The 22,518-nt window shown below is 40.6% G+C and overlaps 1 protein-coding gene across 2 annotated transcripts in view; it reads right to left on the bottom strand.

The window, feature by feature from the left end:
• The window catches only part of LOC121650710 (contactin-associated protein-like 5), a 168,961-nt gene that overhangs the window by 49,273 nt on the left and 97,170 nt on the right, over positions 1-22,518 (bottom strand). For both annotated transcript variants that reach the window (XR_006012319.1, XM_042002380.1), the window contains exons 11-13: positions 18,248-18,354; positions 11,220-11,339; positions 3,743-3,943 (exon numbers count right to left, since the gene is read on the bottom strand). Coding sequence is in view for 1 of the 2 variants with exons in the window: in XM_042002380.1 (XP_041858314.1) it covers positions 3,743-3,943; positions 11,220-11,339; positions 18,248-18,354 (428 nt within the window). In the remaining variant the exon portion in view is untranslated. The remainder of the gene's footprint in view (positions 1-3,742; positions 3,944-11,219; positions 11,340-18,247; positions 18,355-22,518) is intronic.

Below are 22,518 nucleotides of genomic sequence, written 5' to 3'. Positions count from 1 at the left end.
TGTGACCATACATGACTAGATGTGACCATACATGACTAAATGTGACCATACATGACTAGATGTGACCATACATGACTAAATGTGACCATACATGACTAGATGTGACTAAACATGTGTAGATGTGACCATACATGACTAGATGTGACCATACATGACTAAATGTGACCATACATGACTAGATGTGACCATACATGACTAGATGTGACCGTACATGACTAAATGTGACCATACATGACTAGATGTGACCATACATGACTAGATGTGACCATACATGACTAAATGTGACTAAACATGACTAAATGTGACCATACATGACTAGATGTGACCATACATGACCAAATGTGACCATACATGACTAGATGTGACCTTACATGACTAAATGTGACCATACATGACTAGATGTGACCATACATGACTAAATGTGACCATACATGACTAGATGTGGCCATACATGACCAAATGTGACCATACATGACTAGATGTGACCATACATGACTAAATGTGACCATACATGACCAAATGTGACCATACATGACTAGATGTGACCATACATGACTAGATGTGACCTTACATGGCTAAATGTGACCATACATGACTAGATGTGACCATACATGACTAAATGTGACCATACATGACTAGATGTGACTAAACATGACTAGATGTGACTAAACATGACTAAATGTGACCATACATGACCAAATGTGACCATACATGACTAAATGTGACTAAACATGACCATACATGACTAGATGTGACTAAACATGCCTAAATGTGACCATACATGACTAGATGTGACTAAACATGACTAGATGTGACCATACATGACTAAATGTGACCATACATGACTAGATGTGACTAAACATGACTAAATGTGACTAAACATGACTAGATGTGACCATACATGACTAGATGTGACCATACATGACTAGATGTGACTAAACATGACTAGATGTGACTAAACATGACTAAATGTGACTAAACATGACTAGATGTGACCATACATGACTAGATGTGACTAAACATGACTAAATGTGACTAAACATGACTAGATGTGACCATACATGACTAGATGTGACTAAACATGACTAGATGTGACTAAACATGACTAAATGTGACCATACATGACCAAATGTGACCATACATGACTAAATGGGACCATACATGACTAGATGCGACCATACATGACTAGATGTGACCATACATGACTAGATGTGACCTTACATGACTAAATGTGACCATACATGACTAGATGTGACCATACATGACTAAATGTGACCATACATGACTAGATGTGGCCATACATGACCAAATGTGACCATACATGACTAGATGTGACCATACATGACTAAATGTGACCATACATGACCAAATGTGACCATACATGACTAGATGTGACCATACATGACTAGATGTGACCTTACATGGCTAAATGTGACCATACATGACTAGATGTGACCATACATGACTAGATGTGACCATACATGACTAAATGTGACCATACATGACTAAATGTGACTAAACATGACCATACATGACTAGATGTGACTAAACATGACTAAATGTGACTAAACATGACTAGATGTGACCATACATGACTAGATGTGACTAAACATGACTAAATGTGACTAAACATGACTAGATGTGACCATACATGACTAGATGTGACTAAACATGACTAAATGTGACTAAACATGACTAGATGTGACCATACATGACTAGATGTGACTAAACATGACTAAATGTGACTAAACATGACTAGATGTGACCATACATGACTAGATGTGACTAAACATGACTAGATGTGAGTATACACATGTGAACACGTAAAAGTGTCTGAGTTAAAAGTTACATCATTTGCATGTAGCTTTGTTGTGACAACATACTCTGGGCTCGACATTAAGTCTGTAAATCAGCTGGTCACCGTGTAAAAACAACAAGTTTGCAGATGTGCAGAAAGGATCCTCATGGTTGTAAAAAAGATTTGTATTTGTGGAAAAAATAAGTTCTTTTACGAAACCCCTGTTCACAGATCACACAAAGCGCAAAACTGCGTGCCAGACTCTGAAGTTGCGAATTATATCTATATCTATAGACTCCTTTTTGATTGGATGGTGAAATATCAAACTATCCAATCAGAGAGCAGATCAGTTTTAAACACCATGATGGTGTGGCCAGAGAGGTTTATTAAATGACACTGGCTGCAATTTCTGTGACAAAAGGAATGTGATGAAGTTTGAAAAAAAAATTATCAGACAAAATGATGTGATCCAGGTGTGGAGCTGCAGAGTGAATGTGATAAGGTGTTGGCTCTTTAGCAGTTCGGGAGCTCCATCCAGAGATCTCTGTGATGTAGACACACCTCACACATATGGAGGGAACCTGACGTAGTAACTAGAAGAACACACTCCAGAGACGTGCTGCTCAGAACTCATGCTGCAGCTGCTCTGCTGCTGCAGAGAGGAGGCTCGTTCTTTTTATTTAACTCTGACCGGGACTCAAACAACACAACCATGCACAGACGTGCAAAGATTGTCTATTAGGTTGCTCCTCCCCCCGATTACCCCTCCACCCAGTCGCTCCTCCCCACCGGTCGTTCCTCCCCCCGGTCGTTCCTACACCTTGTCGCCCCTTCACTCAGTCGCTCTCCTCCACCCAATCGCTCCTCCACCTGGTCACTCCTCCACCCGGTCGCTCTCCTCCACCCAGTCGCTCCTTCACCCGGTCGCTCCTCCAGCTGGCCTCTGTGCAGCACAGTAACTAGTCCACGGTGCCTGGGTTCCGGGGTAGCCGCTGCTGCATTAGTAACAGACGTACTCGCGGTTTCGTCCATGTTGAAACTCTACTCCCCTTTAAGAGCCTGCAGCGGTGCAGGAGGATGGGAAGCTGTCTGCTCTCAGATTGGATAGTTTGATTTGTCACCATCCAATCAGATAGAAAAAATATTCATTTACAACAGCAAAATCTTTATGACTTAATATTGAGCCCATACGTTATCAGCACTGAATGAATTCAGCTTTACAAGCTTAGCATTAGCGTTAGCTGCCTCAGCCAGTTAGCCGACTTATTGGTCTGTTTACTGGTAGAAGGGCACATGTAACTTTGCTTATTGTGTAAATTAACAAGTGCTCTTTAGTCTATACGTCCGCTTAGTAAACAATACTTTTTCTTTTATTTTACATTTCCAATGTGTTTTTCTGCCAAAGTGGACTAAACATTAGCTTTGATGCTAAACAGTTTCTAGTACAACAAGAGCTATAACTGTACATAGTAAGAAATGAAAGCTAACTATTTATCAAATGTACAGAGCCGGTAATCTAAAGAAAAGTTAAACTAAATAAAGATAAAAGTGGTTTAACATATTTCAGGATCACAGCATAGCCTACGTTCCCATCTGACGTTTGACCACAGCAAGCACACTATTAGGAAAATATGAATGAGGAATTGTCCTCCTATGGGCTCAACACCTGCAGGCAGTGCCAAAGGCATTGAGATAAGGCCTTGACAGTCCAACCCTGATGTGCTGACAATGGCTTACAAACATTCGGCTTGAAGTCTGTTCCTTGACAACATGAGAGACCCTAAAACCAATATTATTCAGATGTGATGTTGTCAAATAATCTCCTCTTTCTACTAATCATTGAACTAGTGGTCAATAAGAAAAAAAAATAATTGATTATTGTGATTTCTGGCAACAGTATTGTAGCTGGTCACATTTCACTCACATTCACAGGTAATAACTCACCCTTTGTATTAAAGAGACGGGACTTCCTGCAGTTGTAAACCACTTCCTGCTGACACTGCTCAGATCCAGAGACGATGGCACGTAGCTGTTCAGCTGATGCGTTGTAGCTGAACTTCATGATGTGAGGTTTCTGAGGAGAGGAGCTCTGGACTTTCACTGGTGCTGAGCTGTTGTGGGATAATACTGTCCACACCTTTTTCTCTACAAGAAAAATATTCATCTGTTTACCACGAAGTCACCAAACTTGTTCATAAAAGTCAGCTAAGCTACATCTTCTATGCAAAAAAAAAAAAAAAAAGTCAAAAGGCTGTGAGCATCATCCCGTCGCGGATCAAAGCCCCCCGGCTCATGAGTTCCTGCTACTTCCATCAGGCTGCAGGTCCATCCTACCAAGATGCAAGACTAACAGACATTAATATTCTTTTGTCCCTACAGCCATGTTGAATAAACTGAATAAGTAGCTCTATTTTCTGTTTTTTTTTTTTTATCATAGTTCTTTTAGATATTAATTGTTGTGTGATTGGGCACTGACCGACTGTTTATACTGCTTGCTGTACAACAAATTACCCTCACGGAATAATAAAGATTCCTTGATTCTTCATCATCACATTATTAGCAGACCAACCTATATTGCTAACATGCTAACAGTTTCATCAACTGCTAATAGTTTTCTAAAATAGCAGCTTCATCCACTGGTAACAGTTTTCCAACATATTACTAGTTAATCCCCTGCTAACAGTTAGCTAACATGCTATCCGTTTCATCCACTGGTAACAGTTTTCTAACATATTACTAGATTCATCCCCTGCTAACAGTTAGCTAACATGCTATCAGTTTCATCCACTGGTAACAGTTTTCCAACATATTACTATATTAATCCCCTGCTAACAGTTAGCTAACATGCTATCCGTTTCATCCAATGGTAACAGTTTTCCAACATATTACTAGATTCATCCCCTGCTAACAGTTAGCTAACATGCTACCAGTTTCATCCACTGGTAACAGTTTTCCAACATATTACTAGTTAATCCCCTGCTAACAGTTAGCTAACATGCTATCCGTTTCATCCACTGGTAACAGTTTTCCAACACATTACTATATTAATCCCCTGCTAACAGTTAGCTAACATGCTACCAGTTTCATCCACTGGTAACAGTTTTCCAACATATTACTAGTTAATCCCCTGCTAACAGTTAGCTAACATGCTATCCTTTTCATCCACTGGTAACAGTTTTCCAACACATTACTATATTAATCCCCTGCTAACAGTTAGCTAACATGCTATCCGTTTCATCCACTGGTAACAGTTTTCCAACATATTACTATATTAATCCCCTGCTAACAGTTAGCTAACATGCTATCCGTTTCATCCACTGGTAACAGTTTTCCAACATATTACTAGATTCATCCCCTGCTAACAGTTAGCTAACATGCTATCCGTTTCATCCACTGGTAACAGTTTTCCAACATATTACTATATTAATCCCCTGCTAACAGTTAGCTAACATGCTATCCGTTTCATCCACTGGTAACAGTTTTCCAACATATTACTAGATTCATCCCCTGCTAACAGTTAGCTAACATGCTATCCGTTTCATCCACTGGTAACAGTTTTCCAACATATTACTAGTTAATCCCCTGCTAACAGTTAGCTAACATGCTATCCGTTTCATCCACTGGTAACAGTTTTCCAACATATTACTAGTTAATCCCCTGCTAACAGTTAGCTAACATGCTATCCGTTTCATCCACTGGTAACAGTTTTCCAACATATTACTAGTTAATCCCCTGCTAACAGTTAGCTAACATGCTATCCGTTTCATCCACTGGTAACAGTTTTCCAACACATTACTATATTAATCCCCTGCTAACAGTTAGCTAACATGCTATCAGTTTCATCAACTGCTAATAGTTTACCAGCATACTAACAGCTTTATCATGCTAACAGCGGCACCGACAGGTAACACAAAAAACCCTTCATTCTATTCATCGCCTCACTTCACAGAGCTTAATCATGACAACCCAACCTGTTTTATCTGCATTCACCCCTAAACTTGTGGTAAAAACTTGCAGTCACTCTAATATTCATTATGAAAACAAAATAAAAAACAAAACATTTGTTTTAAAAAAGTTTACTAAAAAATCAATTGATGTTGTAGAATAGGAAATAGAGACGCATGATCAGATATTTATTTTTCTTTCAATCTATTTGAAGCAGCAAACTCAGCACAGACGCCTCTTCCTCTGGCTTTCAAAAGACAAACACAAAGGGAAACAGGCTTTTTTACCCTTACACATTTCAAGCTTTACCAGAAATAATCTATTTCAACTAACAGGAGCTTTTCCCCAGTTCATTATGAGCCAGAGAAGCTAACAGCTAGATTCAAAGCCAATACAATTAAGTACTGCTGACAAAAAGTATATATGACAGTATGTTTAATAATAAGAGCAGCTACCCATCCACCTATGTCATTAAATTGGAAGAAGAAATAGGTCACAGTCAATCACAGCTCAAAGAAGCAGCTGAATAGTGAAGAAGGAATGAGAAAATCTAAAGTTCAGAGGCAGCGTAGCTCGTGCAGCTTCTGTGTAGCAGTCTTCATCATGTAGTCTTCAGAGGATGACTAAAGCACATCATTCAGAGCCAGAAATGAAAGACTTTTTTATTTATATGTTTTTAATAGCAGAACGTCTGCAACCACCTGATGACATGATTAAAGAGGATCCAGCACATTTATTTATAAAAGTGAACAAGTAGGTTCACTGCAGTTCTTTATGGCGTGTTTTATCTGGGATTAATGGAAACTCTTGAGCCAATTAAAACTGAGTAGACCACGGTATGAACCATTCATAAGGCACTGCTGTGCAAACAATGTGTAATTAGTCAGACTTGATTCAGAATAGCCTGATGACATTTAAAATTTATAGACAGATATTCATGTAGTGTGTATTCAGGCCAGTGAGTGAGAAGACTTAAAATTACTTCTAGCAACAACAAAGGAATCCACTTTAGCTTTATTTCCCATGTGCAAATATTAAAATGCACAGGAGGATGAAATGTCATGTGACTTCCAGAATTAATGAAGTAATTAAATCCCACAACCAGTCCCGATATGTCTCATGTTTCTATGTCTCAGTTTGGGTCACCATCACAGAAAATGTCTTGCATGCATCAGTTTGGACATTTTGTGCCTCTTTCATAGATAATTATTGCAACATATATGTGGTATAATACAAATAATGAACAAGGAAGCCAGAGTGAGCAGGACATGAGCTAATTTAAAAATGCTCATAGTTAAGAAACATACAAAAGATAATGGACTGGTAATAAAAAAAAAGCTTTTTGTATAACATGAGCTATTGTGTTTCATCCCGTGGTGCAGTTGCTATGAGCCATTTGTGTGTGTGCAGCTCAGCAGTTGGCATCAGAGATGCAGCGTGTGCTGCTGGCTGACCTGCGGATGCTTGCTGGTGACATTTTACAAATCTGCCGTTTTGCATCGGTGAAAACCAGATGAACACTTTTGTTTCCAAGCAACAATTAGATGACCTTCTCTGTCCTCAGTCTGAACATCTAATACATTTTACAGTGCAGTCTGCAAAATGGAAGCCTCAAACACTCTGACTGATATCATACACAAATAAACAGAGATGTCCTGGTTAAACCAGACGGGGATGTCAGCCTGCTTCCAACCTCACTCACTTCATTATGTGGACTTTCTGTTTGCTCTGCATTAGAGAAAAATCCTTCCCTGCTTTGTGATTATTCTTATCAGGTTGTCTGGCTTACAGTTATTTACAGGTCTAATGGATTTCTTAATTGAGGTCAAGTTGAGGGATATCTGCAGCCGAACTCTTCAGAGTCATAGGGAGAAGACTGAAAGCTCTCTCCCCTGTAATGACATCATTGCTACATTAACCTTGCAAGGGGACGAAGCAGCTGGGAAAGTTGTGACAGGTAAGTGATGAATACTGTCTCCAAAGTGTCAAAACTTAACTCAATGTGTCACCCAGACAGGTTGTGTGTCCCTGTCTGTCAAATGTCACATCTCAGGTGATTCAGAACATATTGTGTTCTGGCCGTCCAGCTGATTTATCAGAAAGAATGAGATTTAAAGGACTCCACAGTAAAATAACAACATTCCAGTAACAGTACAGTGTAAATAATAGTAAAGTAATATTACCAAAAAGTCAATATTATGCCATAAAACTTAGTGTATTGTTTTTACCCCATAGGGAAAATTCTGATCATTTATTTACTCTTCATGCTTCGAATATTTCTTTGAGCAGTGAACCCCCCAAAAAACATGCTTGTTAAAATGTGCTTTTAACAGATTCCATAATAGCTGGGTCTCTGTGTAAAATTAAACTAGAAACAGAAAACACTGATTTCCAAATCTCATGAAGCCATCTTATATTCCCAGTAGAAGATAAACAACTATCAGATGTTGAAACTGAGACATTTTACCATTTGACTGAAAATATCACCTCATTCTGAATCTGATGAACGCAAGAATACAAATAAGAATCGCTGCATTTTTTTTTACTGTTTTCCAGGAGGTATCTGAGAAAAGTATAATTATAACTAAGGTTTTACAGATAATTTAGTATTTTCTCCACAACAAACTGTTAGCATAACAAAACTGTTAGCAAATATCAAACTATTAGCATGTTACAAAACTTTTAGTACGATCAAGTTGTTAGTATGTTAGCAAACTGTTAGCAAGAAAAAACTGTCAGCAAGTTATCAAACTGTTAGCATAATAGGACACTGTTAGCATGATGCTTCTCGCAACTGTTTTCCAATGTGGTTTTTTATACTGCAAATGACAAATAAACTGAACTGAACTGAACTGAAACAGTTAGCATGAGGACACTGTTAGCAAGTTATCAAATAATTAGCATAACAGAAAACTGTTAGCATGATGAAGTTGTTAGTATGTTAGCAAAACTGTTAGTGTAATGAAACTGTTACCAGGTTCAAAAACTCTTAGCATCATAACTGTAAGCATGATGAAGTGTTAGAAGGTTCATAAACTGTTACCATGATGAAACTCTTAGAAAGTTAAACTGTTAGCATGATGAAACTGCATATAAGCAAAGTCTGATCAGATGATAGGTGTGTCTCAATCCAGGGTCTGCACAGGGAGGCACACTCTGAAGTGTGCAGACCCTGAATTGGGCCACACCGGATGAAACTGTTAGCATGCTAACAATATTAGAAATATTAGCATGTTAGCAATGTAAACTTGTTTGCATGCCCACACAGACAGTAAACATGGAGCAGTGGGATGATGCCAGCAACTCCTGGTTCCAGATAAAAACACTGGGTGTGTCCCAAACTGCGCACTTCTATACTTAGAACACTACATTTAAGTGCTTAGTGCGCTGACACAGAAATTTCAGTAAAAACTCGGTGCACTGAAAGTACCCGGATGCTGCCCTAAACTCGGCCAAAAATCTAGTACGAAACGATGGACACTACACGCAATAAACGGACGCCATCTTGCTGACGTAGCGGAAGGGGAGGGACTTTCAACCAGTTTTTCAGAGCTTGCAGCCACCGACTCAGCGGTACAGATGCAGGTGGAGGCTGTTTTCTACTGTTGTAAGTATGAAGATATTTGATCATAATTCTAATATAAACTGCAGCATGCTTCTTATCTCTTCTATCCCTGATGACAGTTATGGATCTGATCATTTGTTGGAGGCTGCAGTAGAGTTAGCAACATAAATGTTAGCAGTTTTATAGCCGATTTCGCGGATCTAGATGGACTATAAGTGATAAAAATGATTAATGCTATAGGTTCTGTATGTTTATTCATGATTGTTGAACCTCCAGATGAAGCACTGCGGGGTCTCTGGCGTAAACGAAATGGTCCTTGATCTGAAAACTGATTAGGAAACACCGCTGGTTAGAGAACCGGCCCGTTTCCATGGTAACGCTGACTAAGCCATCGCTGATTGTACATCACTTTAGATAAGTGTCTGCAAAGTACCCATAAAGTACATAATAATATTTGCTTTTATATAAACTGCCATTGTGTGTTCACCGTAGATCACTGTGGCATCAAACCACCGAGCCAGCAGTGGCACTGAGGCGTTTACCACCTGCGGGCTAGGACGCTGCTGTGGAGAAGAGGAGGCGGCAAGAGAGAAATGTTTTAATAAAAAGTTTAAATGTTTTCTGCATCCCTGTTTTAGCGTCTTCATTACTGCGTTTCATATTTTAAATGATGGTTTCTAGTAAAATCGGTTTCCTGTTGCAGACGTGAACGTATCAGTGTAAACACCAATAAAACACATGTATAATGTAAAATACTTTAATTCAGTTAAGATATCTTTGCTTGTTTAAAAGCTGTTTTATTAGTGTTTTAAATTACACTTTATACTAACAGGTATGTGGGAGACATGCTAAAACACATGAACGTGTGCTGATGGTAAAATAAATAAACATACGTTCTAATTCACATGCAGCCTGAGGAGGATCCTGTGTTGGATGGGACGAAGTTTACAGGTGGGGTTAAGTAAGGAGTAAAGAGTTGGAAATTCATTCTGTAAATTAAGGCAGCAGAAGAATCACCGTCAAAAGCTGGTACGTTCCTACCGGTAAGTTCAGAACGTTAGTGCTCAATTTGGATCAGCACTTACCCACGATAGTGTCACTACAGAAGGTAGAGCTTAGTGCGCACTACACACTACCTACACACTACCTACACACTACCTACACACTACCTACACACTACCTTCCAGTGCACCCATGTAAGTGTGCGGTTTGAGACACACTCACTGTCATGTTAACAAAGTTAAAAACTTGTTTTTCCTTTACAGAAGACACCAGTTTTCACCAGTATGAGGACATGTCATCTGAGATTTCTGAGACATTTGGATACTTCTGTTTTCCAAACGGATGTTTAACCATCTTAAAATCACATCTTGTTCTTAATCTGGTTTGGAGCAACATATCTGTGCAGAGTGGATTATCACTTTGTCCATGATGATGCCATCAGTCAAAACGTTGGCCTCGCATGCACACGAACACAAACACAAGAACAGAAATAGACCGAGCAGATTGATACTTCAGAGGAGATTAACCCTTTTTGACTTTAACGACCCGATGCGCTGCGGAAAATTGCCGCCTCGAAGGCCACCAGCGGGCTTTAGATCTATAAGCTTGTTAAGTTGTAATCTTTTCTACATGGTCGCTCTCAGTGACACTTGAGTGTACACGATGCCCTTTTAACAGAAGCAAGCTTGCATTATTTGATGCAGCACAATGATAACTTGCTTAATTACTCTCAACAGATGATGCTCTACAAACAGTTTAAGTGGCAGCAAGAGATAAAATCACTAAATAAAACACTGACGGTTTGTACACACGTTCAAAAAGCTGACGTCTCTATTCTTTAGATTTCCACCTTTTCTCAGTGTGAATGTGAGGGTAGAGGAGACAACACAGAGGCTACAATGATCTCACCTGTCATGTTGCAGTATACCTGTGTGGGCCCCAGGAGACCACTCCCATCTGGATCAATGAAGTAGAAGCCCGAGGAGCTGCCGCTCAGCTTGTAGGCCTCACAGGACAACTCGTAAATGGCTGGAAGAAGCAGAGCAGCAACACAAATCAGTTATTCCTCCCCAGAATCCCCCCCCAGCTCTCCACAGTCATGAATACACAAACCTGTCCATCTTTATTTATGAACTGTTTATAAGTTGTTGTTTTCATACTTCACGAGGAGGCTGATGGTGAGAGATGCTTCTGGATTTGGCTGCAGCCACTTCCAAACACTGCTGCGACAGATAAGGTGTTACAACCGACGGCCTGACAAGAATTTATTCACCGTGACTTGTTAATATTCAGGATATGAAGGAATCAGAGCCAGATGTCATTTTAAACCGTACTTTAAGGATAAATAATCCTCCACACTGAAGAGTTGACCAAACTCACTTACTTCCTGTTCTTGCTCATTACAGTCACAGAATGTAAAACCTGAAAATAAGAAGGATTTTTAAACAACGGGCCTCAGCTGAATAAAACTCAGCACATTTTTAATCCCGGTGTGATAAATTATGCAGTTCTTTCAGACAGAAACAAAGTTCTTTTTGTTTCAGTCCTCTGCAGAAAACTAACCACTGATATTATCTAAGGCTGAACATGTGCTTGCTTTGAAACATGTATGTGAGTATTTATCCCGGCTGCTTTACATGTTTTGTATCTGTTTGATGTGTTGTTTGTGCACATCTTCAGAAATTAAAGCTACGAGTTCACAAGCTGCAATATATGAGTAAGCACTAGAGGCAGACCAATTAAAGCAGAAGTACAGAAAGAGGATCTGCAGCGCTTAGAAAGACAGAAGGTTTAGAAGATAATACAGGTCGCCTTTGCTTTAAAGGTCTGAAATACCATCTATGATACTGCTGCTGTTATATTATGCTGGGATCTCAAAATCAACCAAACACCAACCTCCTCTGGTGCCTCCATGCTTATTGTTTAGTTTCCATCCTACAAGTTCAGCATGTTTATCTGAGTTCTCTAATGCACCCCCTGGTAAAAATTCCAGTACACAAGCAAGGACGTAAACAGTTACCCTCATGATGGAGCCATCTGAATTAGCTCACGTGAGAATGAAAAGCAGGTTTTAGAAGTTTCCCTGAACATCTGACTCATATAAAAGGGTCATTAGCAGACTTGTGCAGAGCTTGACATCCAGTCTGAGTCTGAATCAGGTGTGTTGCAGCAGGGAAACTTCTAAAACCTGCAGGACCCTGGCCCTCGAGGACCAGGTTTGGGGGGTCCCTGATCTAAAATATACAGGACAGCGGGTCTGAGAAACAAGGCCAGTTTAACATGCAGTTATTCACATGTCCACCAGAGGTCACTAATCCTTCAAACATAATTACATCATTTTCCTTCATAAAACCACAAATAGCTGAGCTGGATCCAGCTTCCCCACGAGCCGAAATGGACAAAGCGGTACAGAGGACGGACGGATGGATGGACGGACGGATGGACGAACGAACGAACGTACGAATGAATGAAAAACACAAATAATGGCTGCAACAGCTATGATTTAAGTCATGTTTGTTGGTAGTGAAACATAAACCCTTGACTCAGGTAAAGGATGCAGAGATCTGAAACTGACTGAGAACTTTAGTTCTTATCTGACGACAGATAGGAGCTATTTGATGATGTCTGAGTAGCAATGAAGCAGACTTTCAGCTGTAGATACGTAGGAGCATATTCAGAGCATCAAAAATCAGTAAATGTGAGATGAACGAGTCAATGACTGAACAAGGAATCAAACACTAACAAAGAAGAAAAAGAGCAGAAGAACTCAACTTTTAGGAAGATAAGCTGGGAAACAACAGAAGTAAAGATGGCGCTCCACACAGCAGGAGGCGGTGTCGGCGAGCATGGCGCTCCACCTCAAGCATTATTCACATCTGACCTCACCAACACTACAGAAAATGTCTCTTTGTTCTGCAGTGGAGCCACTTAGTATCAGTATCACAGACAGGAGGAAAAAGGGAAGCTCAGAGTCGTATTTCATGGTAATCTAACAACGTTTGGCTGTTTCATTCCTGCAGGAAGGAGCTTAGATTTACGCCTGAGTGGAATTACAGCATCACTCCCTTTAAAACTCATGTTTGTTATTTAATGCAGCTGCAGAGTTACAAATAATCCGTTTGCCTAAAAATCACCATTTAAATAAAAGTCAACCTTCTGATTTTATTAGTGACTGTTAAAAACAATTTATACTTTACATTTATTCATGAATCCAGGGCTGAAATCACAAACTAGCTTCTTCTCCTATGCCTTAAAAGCTGGAAGTGTCTTAAATTTCCATGTCAGCAGAGTGTTGGACATTTAACTGTCCAAACAACATTTGAGTGCAACAAACGGCTGCAGCCTGGACGGTGATGAGGGACCACGTCCCGTTAAAACGGCCCAAACAGAAACCTCAGCAGATTCCTGACAACCACCCAGAGGCTGGACCTGCAGCAGCTGGAGCACATTACAGGCTGCTTTGTGTCAAAGTTCAGGAGATTCAGGATGGAGCTGAGTGTCCAGGTCTCACAAGACAAGCTCACGGATCACGAGCTGCTGCAGCGGGATGTTCAGGAATAAACCAAACCAACATTTCACATTAACTTCTGGTTAGTATCAGATTTTCTTTTATTCCTAAGTTTAGTTTAATGGAGTGAAAATGGTTTTATTATGATTTTCAGCCCATCTTGTGAGTAACTTTGGGTGTTTAAGTATCAGGCGGTTTAAATCCATTTAAAATAACTGTAATGGAATTTAATTCATCTTTCAGTCAAAGTTCAGTTATAATCCAATTAAAACAAAAGGATCCACATCAGTCCAGTTTATAATAACTGTTTTCATGAAACAATGGCTTAGCTAAGGAAAGCACCAGACTGGATCAAGTCTGTGTTTCCATCACAGGTTTTTATAAACTTCAGCAAAGGACATTTTTTATTTGTAGGTGTTTTCATTGACTGGGGAAACGTTAGGTATGTACGGCCGGAGGAGGAGACGGAAACCTGTTTAAAGAGAAAACAGCTGCTGTAAAAACACGTAAGCCGTAATTCTCGTCCCGCAAAGCTCCACTGAGATGAGGAGGAGATACAAAGCGTTGTTTTAGTTTTACCAGCTTTTCGGTATCAGCAGCCGTTATCACTTAAATGATTTCTAAAAGTTTTCCATCTCCTGCATCTGTTCATACGCGCCATCTTTACTTGACAAGAACTGGTCACGTGACCTGCTGCGTCGCGTCCGGGAACGTGGAAATGCGACAAAGTGTTTCCATTAGAATAGAATAGAATAGAATAGAATGCCTTTTATTATCATTATACACAAATACAATGAGATAAGCCATCACCAATGTCAGTGCAAACAGAGCAGTATGGAAGATAAATAAATAAATAAAAGATCTAAGGTATAAAATATTTACAAAAATAAACAGATGTGCACACTCCTTGAGTTATTTGCAGATATAAGTATGATGTATATACCTGTATACTATACATGTGTATAGTGTTCGAGCTGAAAATATATAAATGACACTTTACATTAAACTTCATCATCATCGACACGTCTGAAAAACCACCTCATCACGGCGTAAAAACTTTTTAGTGAAATTTGAGAGGTTTTTCTAAGCGTTGGTGTTTCCATCACCAGGGTTTTATTGCCATATTTAGGTTTTGCGCTACTCTTGGGGTAATGGAAACGGAGCTGGTGGAGAGGAAAACCTCCCTTTTAACAGGAAGAAAACATTTTCCTAAAATTCCAACATTAGAGGCAGTTTGTCTCAGAAATGCTCCTTTTATTGTCAAGGCCAGTTTAAAGGTCTAAAGTCTGAAGCTGACTCCAGTGTTGTTTGTTTTCAGGTCTTTAAACACGTTGGCTTCCTCTTATCTCTGCTCTTTTAATTCCTTACGCTCCTTCTAGAGCTGCTGACCGGTTGCTCCTTGTGGTCCCGCAGTCCTGCTCTCCATGTTAACCCTTTAGTATGCCATTTACACAGCACCATATCTGATCCATACAGTTTCTGAGACCTTTTGCATCACTTTATGGTAAAAACGTTGCTCCAAACCTTGTTGAACACAATCTGATACTTGCCTCCTGCCCCCTGCTGGAGGGTTACGACCTCACCAGCAGTTAAAATGCATCGCGTCATTACAGCGCAGGCCTGGTTAAAGGCTGTTTCCCAGCACATGCCTGGTGAGGATGGCGTACATTAGTCACTTCATTGGACACCAGTGAGCCGCTCAGTGAAGCACTTTGTGTTGCAATTAGTTTTGTATGAAAATGTGCTTTATAAATAAAGTTTAATTGACTGAAGAATAAATAAATCACAAAATTTCACATTCATTGTAAGTTAAAGTAGGAAAAGAAAAATCTGTGTTTTTGTAGAATATTTACATCATGTAAAAATGACAACACGTTTTCTAAATATTTTACAATAAATGACCTAAATAAAAGTAAAATAAGATGGATAATAAATCGTGACTGTACATGTCTATAGAAGTAAATACAGTATGTGAAAAAAAATGTGGCTTGTTGTTAAAATCAGAGGGTTAAAGCCCCATTTTTACCCTGCAGATTTCAAATCAGACAGTTTTCGTATTTTCAGCTCAGTTTTATTTTCAAACGTGTTTTTTATTCTTTTTACTCTGTTTTATTCTCATTTTCTCCCCGTGTAGTTTAGCTAGCTGGAAAGTAATTCGTACGCACCAGAAACACCCGGAGGAGCATTTGACAACTAATCAGGTTACCTAGCAACAGGTCAGTCACATGACTGGGTAAAAGTCAAGTCAACTTTATTTAAAAGCACATTTAAAACAACGGGTGTTGACTGAAGAGCTGAGATGAATGATTTGATTGGGAAATCGTTGAATTCTGTTTTTATTTACATTTACACAGATTCCTAACTTTGTGTTTTTAGAACTGGAGTTGCACCTGCAACCTCACAGGTAAGATCAAACAGCTTCCTGTGCATATAGGTGGTTAAACGTGTGCACGCATGGCCTGATGAGAGTAATTTCACTCCATACGGTTCATTTTAATATTCACACATTCAGAAAAAAGGTCAAATCTGAAACATGAAATCACCTCCCAGCCTAAATGTTTAAATGGTCTTCTTCCCATTAATGCGTGTAAATTAACCTCGTTGAGGTTTTTCTGCACCAAAACATCAGAAAAAAACACAGACTTTATCTCATCTGTAGCATTTTTCCTTTAAGACTGTTTTTCCAGACTCATCTCAGACTTCACAGCAGCGTCTGTGCACATTAGACAGCTCTGCTGCTGTGATGAAAGCCTTCAGAAGCAGCAGCAGAGACGCTGACAGCGCCGACACCTGAGGATGATACCTGCCATCCCACAGGTGCGTCACGAGGACACGCCGTGCTGAGACTTCCCGAGCCGGGAACGGCGGCTCATTTCCCCACACAGAGACAACAAGGTCAAGCTGCCTTCAAGTTTTCAACAAAATAGAAAAAAATCAGGAAAACAAGAGCAACTGATGAAGGAAGCGTTTTCCAGCCTGTACAAGAGCAAACATCTGGTCTCTGTTAGCAGTGCAGCTTTGAGAGGAATATTTCCAAACACACCTCCACAAAAAAGAGTAAACAGGCTTAAATTTCCATGTCAGCAGAGTGTTGGACATTTAACTGTCCAAACAACATTTGAGTGCAACAAACGGCTGCAGCCTGGACGGTGATGAGGGACCACGTCCCGTTAAAACGGCCCAAACAGAAACCTCAGCAGATTCCTGACAACCACCCAGAGGCTGGACCTGCAGCAGCTGGAGCACATTACAGGCTGCTTTGTGTCAAAGTTCAGGAGATTCAGGATGGAGCTGAGTGTCCAGGTCTCACAAGACAAGCTCACGGATCACGAGCTGCTGCAGCGGGATGTTCAGGAATAAACCAAACCAACATTTCACATTAACTTCTGGTTAGTATCAGATTTTCTTTTATTCCTAAGTTTAGTTTAATGGAGTGAAAATGGTTTTATTATATCTTGGCTGTTTTACAGGAATAATCTGGAATCTGTGTGCAGAAATCTTTTACACCACATGAACCGTTTCAGTTTGCACTGCTTGGAAATCTGGAAATGAACAAATAAAAACTCATTCAGTTGAGTTTACGAGTTTTTGTTGTTAAAGGAATTTTTATTTTACTAATTGGATTTTCAATAATTTCTCAAAATTTTCAAATTTATTATTATTTTTATTTAGTTTAATTTAAAATTTTATTTGATTTAAAACTGAGCTCAGCTGTTTTCAGACCACGTTTATCACATATGATTGAGATGAACTTTCAATATTCAGATTTTTATCTGAATATGATCCATTATGCTGCTTTGTGAGATTATCTGTAAGTCTCGGTGCAGCAGCTTCCATCTGTCTGCAGGTTCAACACACTGCAAAGAAAAAACATGCTTGTCCTGTTTGGCTTTGCAGGTGCTTCTGGGTTAATTTGCTGCCAGCTGGGAGCAGAAAAAAACACTCTTATTAATTCATCTTTTAACTCTGAGAATGAACTGATGATCTGTCTGGAGTGCTCGGGTTTCAGGGATGCAATCTCTGAGTTGTGGATACAAAAGCTGAGGTGGATGAAGTGGCCTATTTTTAATTCAGCTGATGCTCTTATCTGCCAACAGGCAAACACCACGCCGACTGGCTGCAATGAAAACAAGATATCAGCATTCCGGGGCGGGAGGTTTTCTCACAGGACTCCTCCGCTGGTATCAATGCGATGTCAGAAATGACACCCCGAAGGAAAAAGCCCCCGCAGACAGAGTCGGTCGGAAGTCAGTCGGTAGGAGGAGGAAACGGCAGAAAAAAAGACACGAAGAACACAAACGTGATGATGGTGAGGTCACGTCAAGCTAAAGCAGGACAACTTTCTACTTCTTCTTTCAGAAAGTGAGGAAAGCTCAGACAGACGGGAGGTGCAGGAGGAGGGATGGGAAAGAGAAATGAAAGCGCTCACAGTTGTGACACGTCGCTCCGGAGTATCCGGTTCCCGAACAGTCGCAGGAGAAGGAGCTCCAGGTCTGGGAGCAGCGGGCGCCATGTTCACACAGGTTGGGAAGACATCTGGAAACGACAAAAACAGCACATCTGGTCAGAGGAAAGAAAGAAATCTACACAGACAGAAACCCTCCCTCTTTTCATTTCCAGGGAAAAAAGTTTATTAAATTTATTAAAACGTGTTCAGTCATAAATATAAACCCAGGTCTGAGTCAGAACCAGTCGGTCCAGTTCTAAGGAGCGTGTTTAATTCTTCATCCCAGTCTGAACCCTCTCAGAGAAGCTTTCTGTCTTTTCTTTCAGCAGTTTCCAGGAAGAGTTCTCCAGGATCCTTGAAGGACTTTCCAAACCTCTTCTTTGGATGTTTCAGCCTTTTGCAACATCACGTGTTGCAGCCTCCACGTGTCCAGTTTCTGCCTCCATGCTGAGATACGCCAGGTTTCCAGCTACCAGCTGTTTGCACCTTGTTGCTGCTGAAATCCTGGTTTCTGTCAGACGGTCTGATCTTTGCTGGTTTTACACGTGAAACTAAAGAAATGGGAACAAATGATGAGTCTTTGTGACAAAGCGCCTGAAGATTAAGTTTATCTGTGACAAGTTGTCTGTTATTTGTCGACACACCTCTGGTTCATCCCGCGAGTTAGGACCTTTTTTTCAGCCTGAATGATTCATAGATCAGAGTTCAACTCAAATTAGTCTCAACCTGAGAATATTAGCCCAACGAGGTCATATTTAGTGCTATATTAGCATTAACAAGATCATTATAGCAGCTATTTTAGCTAAAATATGCTAGCCCTATAAAGATAACATTAGCTAGTGTTAGCATAGCTACCATGTTAGCTTAACAGCCTCCTTTCAGGTCAAAGATGCTAAGAAAACCCCACCCTCCCCTGAAATGATCTGGTACAGGAAAAGCTTCAGAAAGATGGAGAACTTTGTGTCCAGAACATTTTAACAGATTTTAGCAAAGTCAGAGAAGAGATGAGGACTGGATCGGGACTCTGGATCAGGACTCTGGATCAGGACTCTGGATCAGAATAAAAGGCAATTATCTTGTTTTGTTTAATTAGAAGTGTAAATTAAAAGAAATGTAAATTATAGTACAATAAAAATTAAGACAAACTAATTACCATGTTTAAAAGCTGCGAAGTGAGAATATCTGGCTTCATTGTTTGTGATTGTTTGTAATGAATTGATTATTAGTCGTAGCTAATTAATTTTCTCGTCAGCTGACTAAGTGAAAACCTCCAGTTTCCTCCTGACTCACTTTTATCTCCATTTTCCAGACTTCATTTGCTTTTGGGGATCAGCAGAAAATGATCATTTATTCATGATTAACCTGCGTTTGTTTCCAGCAGAAATAATGAAACGCTGCTTCTTTCCAGTCTGTCGGGTAAGAAAAACCATCCTTCACCCTCCTCTTCACGCCGCTGGCTTTTCTGCGGTTTCGTGACGTTAAATTAAAAATCCCAAACAAGCATGAAGCTCCGGAGCGTCCTGCCGCTCGTCCCGATGAGGAAAAGCTGATTTCTGTGAACACAAAAGCATCACTGAGAAGGCCTGTTAATGGGATTTCTACACAGAAAATATAAACCGTGCTTTCTGATTAATAGTCTCTTCCTCGAGCCTTCTTCAGTTTCACATAATTGCCGTCCTTTCAAGCATGCATCTATAATTTCATACACTTTATCTCTCACCTATTAACTGCAGCGCAGCGGGCCAGCCGCAACATGGATAAGGTTGCAGCCATCGCTTTAATTACCATCAAGCTATTTTCTGTTGTGATGTCCACGGCTGCCCTTACAGGACATGAAATTACAGTAGGCAGCACACTTAAGAGCACACGACTCATAAACTGAGGTGTAATTAGACTCAAAGAAAAAGGAGATTAGCTCTGATAAAAGTTAATTTTCTCCTGCACTCTGGGGGTTGTTAATATCAGAGCTGGAATCAGTCTCAGTTCTCCAGATTCCTGCTGCATTCAGGCACCGGTCGCTCGCTTTGGAGGAACATACTGCTAACATTTTTTAAGATGAATCCCTCTCCAGCCTGGAGGTCTCAGAGCCGGGACCACCGGGCTTGTATCTGTTATTAAAATGCCAGCTGCTGCCATTTGCAGCAGGTTGCTGAGCGTGGCACATTCAGGGCCGGGGCCTCCTGGTGCCGCCATCATTAAAATGGATGCAACGCTTCTGATGCATCGGTCCGGTCTGGAGGTGCAGGGGAATCTTTAGAACAGGGCTTAATAACATCGTGTTTCCTTGATTCATTACCGTGTCTTTCGAGCCCTTTTCGGACACGAGATAGGCGACATTAATGTCTTCATCAATCAGTGAAAGGGCTGCGTTCAGGTTCGCCTGATATTTGCTGTTTGAGTGAAACTGGGCCGAGCGTCACCTCGGTGCTCTGCTACCATCCTAACAGATCACACCATCAGTGCAGTGGTTGTGTTAAACATAGCAGCTGGAAATATCACGTTTCTCCATGAAGCCTCAGTGAAACACAGAAATCTGGCTGCTTCATCTTCAGGGTTTATTACAGTAACACGGTGTGAAGCTGCCACCCGGAGAGGAAGATGGAGCATCAGAGTAGTTTTCATGGTGGGCTGCTGGTCAGCTGGGCCAGTAAACCAAATCTGAGCCAAGTCCTGCTTAAAGTCTCAGCAATGACTTCCATTTCATCTCACACCAGCTTTTCACTACATTACTGTCTCCGCACTCTGGAATAATTCTGTCCGTGTTTCTGTCCCAGCAGATGTGCTGCTGGAGGACAGAGACTTTCACTGAGATGATTGTTGGTTAAGTCCACCTTCTACAATTTTGCTTCATTTATTGATTGTTTTGCTTTTGTGTGTCAGGATAACTGCTCTGAGAGAACAAAGGAAGAAAGTTGCATGAAGTCTTTCACTCTCTTGTCTACAGATTTGATCTTTTCTTGTAAAAACTGAACTAAGACTCAATCATTTTGGCTGAAACGGACAGATCTTGTATTAAATTAAATTTCTTTGTTAGTTTGTTTAATTCTTCTTTTCATGTCTTTTGCACCTTGCTGTGATGCTTTTATGTGAAGCACTTTGAGTTGTTCTGTACCAGAAATGTGATAAACCAGCAAATAAACCTGCGTTGCTTTAACCCTCCCCATTCTTGAACTTGACTTAAACCCAAACTCAAGGAAGTCCAAATAGCTGGAGAATAAACACAACGAGGGTGGAGGCAGGAATCTGACAGGAAGTGAACCTGAGTATAAACAAAGTGAATGCTGGACTTGTGCTCTCCACATGAACATGCATGCTTCTCCTGCTGGATGCTAATGTCGGTCTACTTCTGCTCCACGTGCACGCTGGCAGCTCTTTCTGCGCACGCTGACCTGGAATTTTGTATGAGGCAATTATCCACAAAACTTCCAGCAGCGTTGGGAAGGGCAGCCAAACCAGAACAGCCTCTGTTTGTAGGATGACTGAGGAGTTCAGGGAACATCTCTGACTGCAGGAGAAGGAGGCCTTCCAGCATCCGGAGGGGTGGATGTTCAGCTTCCCTGCAGGGCCTCGGAGACTAGTCGCCTCTGGGCGCAGGACTCAGCGCTGCAGGAGATCTTTTCTCCCCGTGGCTGTTAGACTCTATAATCGCTGCTGTTTCTGTTGGCAGAAGTCTGGTGTGGAACCTGCATTTTTATCTGTACCAGTATTCCAGCTTTTAATAGCACAAACAGGGTTTATTGGAAAATGTTTGGAGTGAGTGTGAAATAACGGAGAATCTGATCCCTGGTGGCCAAAAAAGATCAGAGAAAACCAAACCTGATTGGTTTGTTAAGAGTTCCCTCTGTGAGACTCTTATTAGAACCGCCTGAAGAATTTTTGTTTGCTCTGATGATCATTTTGTGGCAGAAAATCTGCGCAGCAATGTTTAAAACAATCAGCTGGATTTTAATCCTTCAACACGACCGTCTTTATGTGAAACTGTTGCTGCTCCTCCGGCCGGTCCCTGCCTGAGCTCTGACCCGTCCAGCTGAAACTAAAACTACCAGGATCCTCACTTCATTAGAATGAGCCATTAACAGGAAGCTAATGGAGCGTAACGGAAATATGACTCCATATGACTCATGAGAAGAAGCTGACAATTAATAACTTGTAGGTTTTAGGTTGTTTTGTCTCTTTCCAGGTTTATCTGGAAGCAGTGCTCAGGGCCAGCATGAACGCTGGGTGAATGCTGGGTGAACGCTGGATGAATGCTG

The sequence above is a fragment of the Melanotaenia boesemani genome, chromosome 12 (genome assembly GCF_017639745.1).
Source record: "Melanotaenia boesemani isolate fMelBoe1 chromosome 12, fMelBoe1.pri, whole genome shotgun sequence".
In the NCBI taxonomy this organism is placed as follows: domain Eukaryota; kingdom Metazoa; phylum Chordata; class Actinopteri; order Atheriniformes; family Melanotaeniidae; genus Melanotaenia; species Melanotaenia boesemani.
This window is presented reverse-complemented; position numbering and strand designations above follow the sequence as displayed.